The following is a 3,116-nucleotide window of genomic DNA, read 5'->3' as shown; positions in this document are numbered from 1 at the left end:
ATTAGAGACATTTACAAACTCGAACTGGCCAAACCAATGCACGATTTCCATACCGGCAATCTACCGGCCTCCTACAACTCGTTATTTTCGTTAGTAGACACAGTGGACGATCATTTCACAAGAAATGCATCGAAAAAGAACTTATTTCACCCAAGGGTTAACACCACCTTCGGCTTACGCATGGTAAAATTTAGGGGTCCACAGATATTGGAGGTAATAAACCCATCCATTAGATCGCTCTCCCGTCAATCATTTAAAAAAAATCCGCCTATTTTTCACAGCTCAGTATTAACCTCATTTTCATCCACCATGTTAGCAGTCCGTTTTTCCCTTTTTCTTCGTAGTCCTCTTGTCGTTTATTGCGTTTTTCCTTTCCTTTCTTTCTGTTTTTTTCTTGTGTTTTTATTTATACTCCACTGTACACTCTACGCCTAAATCAACAATTTACTGCCGTAGGATCCGTTGTTGTTTCACTATCAAACTAATTTACTATCAAACCGAAATATGTAAAAAAAACATAAAACCGGCTAAAGCGGTAAAATCCACCAAAACAAAAGCTGACAAGACTAAAGGAAAATAGTTAAAAATAGAATTTATAACAATGACCACTTTCGGGGACTGGAACGCCCAGTAATTCACAGAATGGTTTCCAACCTTCCTTCACTTCGTATATTAGCTGCTGCTCTTCGGGAAATTGTCTAAGCATTCCAGATATAGTTACCAGAATAAGGATAGAAGATTTAATGATTGGCAATTTTTCACACTGAAAACAACTGTTCATTATTTGTGCGGTTTTAAATCATAACTGATTTATCGCTTTTTTAATTCTGAACTTATACATTATGAAGCAAATCAGGCGTCGTGGTTTACTGACAGGCCCCAAGGATGTCTTGTTTATCTTATAGTTAATCAAGCAATGCACTCCCTTACAGCAGTCGTGAGCGACATGGCGTCGAGTATGGATTCTAATATTCTGTGCGCAGACCTTTGAAGCACAAGCTAACCGCAAGCGAAACGCCGTATCAGTTGAACGAGGCTAATCATTGACCGAATCATTACGCAAACACCCGAATTGCTTCCGCCACCTACGCCACTGTCGACAGCGAGACAGTTGGAGCTGTTTATTATGCAGGAAAGTCGCAGAGCAATGAGACGTGTAGACCCACCTGATGGTGGATGGGGTTGGGTTGTAGTTGCAGCAGTTTTCATAAACGCCATGTTAACCTTCGGTTCAATGTCTGTTTACCCATTGTTTTATGAACCACTGATGCGAGAATTCGACGTTGGTCTTGGCGAAGTTACGTGGCTGACTGGGTGTACAGAGTTTGGAAGAATATTTGGATGTAAGACCTGCTTAGCAAGCAAAATATGTTCATACCTAAAACTGTTGCAATGCCGAACTTACGTGTATGTAGATGTTACCACTGGAACACTGATTGCAAAGATGGGATTTCGAGGAACAAATTTATGTGTATCGATATTATGCGGAATTTCCATTTCTGTTGCTTCATTGGCAAATAGTCTGGTACTGGTTTTCGTGTTTGTTGGACTTGCAACTGGTGAGAATAATTTTCCTTTCCTTTCTCAAAATATAAGGTTACAACACGACACGAAAAAAAACTTTTCCCGTCAACTTAAATGATATCTATATGGACACATAGTTTTGAAGATATAGAAGAGCAAGGCTTTCCCTGTCTCAAATCCCATTTTTTAATATATTTTTTCAGAACAACTATACAAACATTTTTTTAGGTGTAATTCTTTCCATTTGTGGGGTAACATATGCAGCGTTGATCCCCCGATACTTCAAAAAGAAAAGAGTAATGGCTATATCACTAGCATTGTCCGGAACGCCTGTGGGTTTATTGACACTGGCACCCTTCATGCAATTCCTGATCGAATTTTACAACTGGAGAGGAGCTGTATTAATACTAGGTGGCCTGACATTGAATTGTGCAGTAGCTGCGTCTTTGTACAGGCCCATATTATTAAATTCTGACCCAACTCCATCGGAAGAAAACTCTACTGAAGACAAGAACTGGAGACAAGCCTTTAAACCACTTAAAGAGGTTTTGGTTTTGCCAAAGTTTTGGATATTTTCGGTGATATGGTTACTCATGCTTAGTACTTGGTTACTCTACATGAGGTTTCTAGTGCCCTATTCACTGTCACTGGATGTGGAACCTATGATGGCGTCACTGCTCCTTTCAATATACAGCGGAGTAAGCATTTTTGCAAGGATAGCATTCGGGATTCTTGGTGACAGGAAGAACGTTCATATTGTTTGGGTTCTGATCATCACCGGAACGATGGGGGCTTTTGTTACAGCTTCTATGTGGTTCGTGCATAACCTTGTGGGTCTAATATTAAACTGCATTGCTCATAGCTTAGTGGGCGGTGGAATGCACAGTATGTACGCACAAGTTATGGCCAGTGCATTAGACGACAAAAACTTGACCTGGGGCTTCAACACTAGCGGTTTGTTATACTCAGTTTTAGGATCGTGGGTTACTCCACTTGTGGGTAAGGAACCACTGCAAGGTTAATTGCTATATTTGTTTCATATTTTGTTTTTGTTCAGGTATGCTTGTCGATGAGCTCAGCGACATTCGATATGCGTTTATTGTTGCAGCGCTGATGCAACTTTTGGCAATATTTCTCCACATTCCACTGCTGAATATTAAACGCCGCTAGTTTGGAGAATGGTGTTGTGAAAGTTCCAACACCGTTCAGCAGTTTGCACGGAAACTAGTTGTTGTGGAAACTGCGGTTTAACTGCCTTGGTATCTATACAATACGTTGTTGATTAATTTTCGTACACTCGGAATAAACGAGCATAAACACTTAGAAGAGGGTGTCTTCGCGCGAAAAATACATTCATTATGTTAAACTTTTCTTTCGTTATTCAACAAACCTTTATCAGGATGTACTTAATACAGAATATTTGTTAAGTCGATCAATATTTATTGCACATCGCTAAGAATGATAAGAACTTGCCCAGCATCTCTGCATAGCCTGTGTACCAGCACGCATTTTGTTGTTACTACGTAGATCACAGGTCGGCAACACATTACACTCTTTTTGTGCAAAGCTCAAACTTGCCGATGAAAAAACAA

At 40.0% G+C, this 3,116-nt stretch overlaps 1 protein-coding gene across 1 annotated transcript; it reads left to right on the top strand.

Moving 5' to 3' along the window:
- Positions 1-1,147: 1,147 nt before the first annotated feature.
- Positions 1,148-2,694, top strand: LOC145895774 (monocarboxylate transporter 4-like). Its single transcript, XM_082984558.1, has 3 exons — positions 1,148-1,343; positions 1,753-2,523; positions 2,582-2,694. The coding sequence occupies exons 1-3, from the start codon at positions 1,148-1,150 to the stop codon at positions 2,692-2,694; spliced, it is 1,080 nt and encodes a 359-aa protein (XP_082840684.1).
- The last annotated feature ends 422 nt before the right edge of the window (positions 2,695-3,116 follow it).

Source organism: Ascidia mentula, chromosome 3 (genome assembly GCF_947561715.1).
Source record: "Ascidia mentula chromosome 3, kaAscMent1.1, whole genome shotgun sequence".
Classification (NCBI taxonomy): Eukaryota; Metazoa; Chordata; class Ascidiacea; order Phlebobranchia; family Ascidiidae; genus Ascidia; species Ascidia mentula.
Note: the sequence above shows the minus strand (reverse complement) of the source record. Positions and strands in the feature narration are given on the sequence as shown.

What these genes read in the sequence shown, in the direction of transcription:
- LOC145895774 (XM_082984558.1), top strand. Translation starts at nt 1,148, where the DNA reads ATGAGACGTGTAGACCCACCTGATGGTGGATGGGGTTGGGTTGTAGTT. An exon ending in GTTTGGAAGAATATTTGGAT is followed by an intron (nt 1,344 to 1,752) that starts GTAAGACCTGCT and finishes ACATTTTTTTAG; the next exon opens with GTGTAATTCTTTCCATTTGT. An exon ending in GTGGGTTACTCCACTTGTGG is followed by an intron (nt 2,524 to 2,581) that starts GTAAGGAACCAC and finishes GTTTTTGTTCAG; the next exon opens with GTATGCTTGTCGATGAGCTC.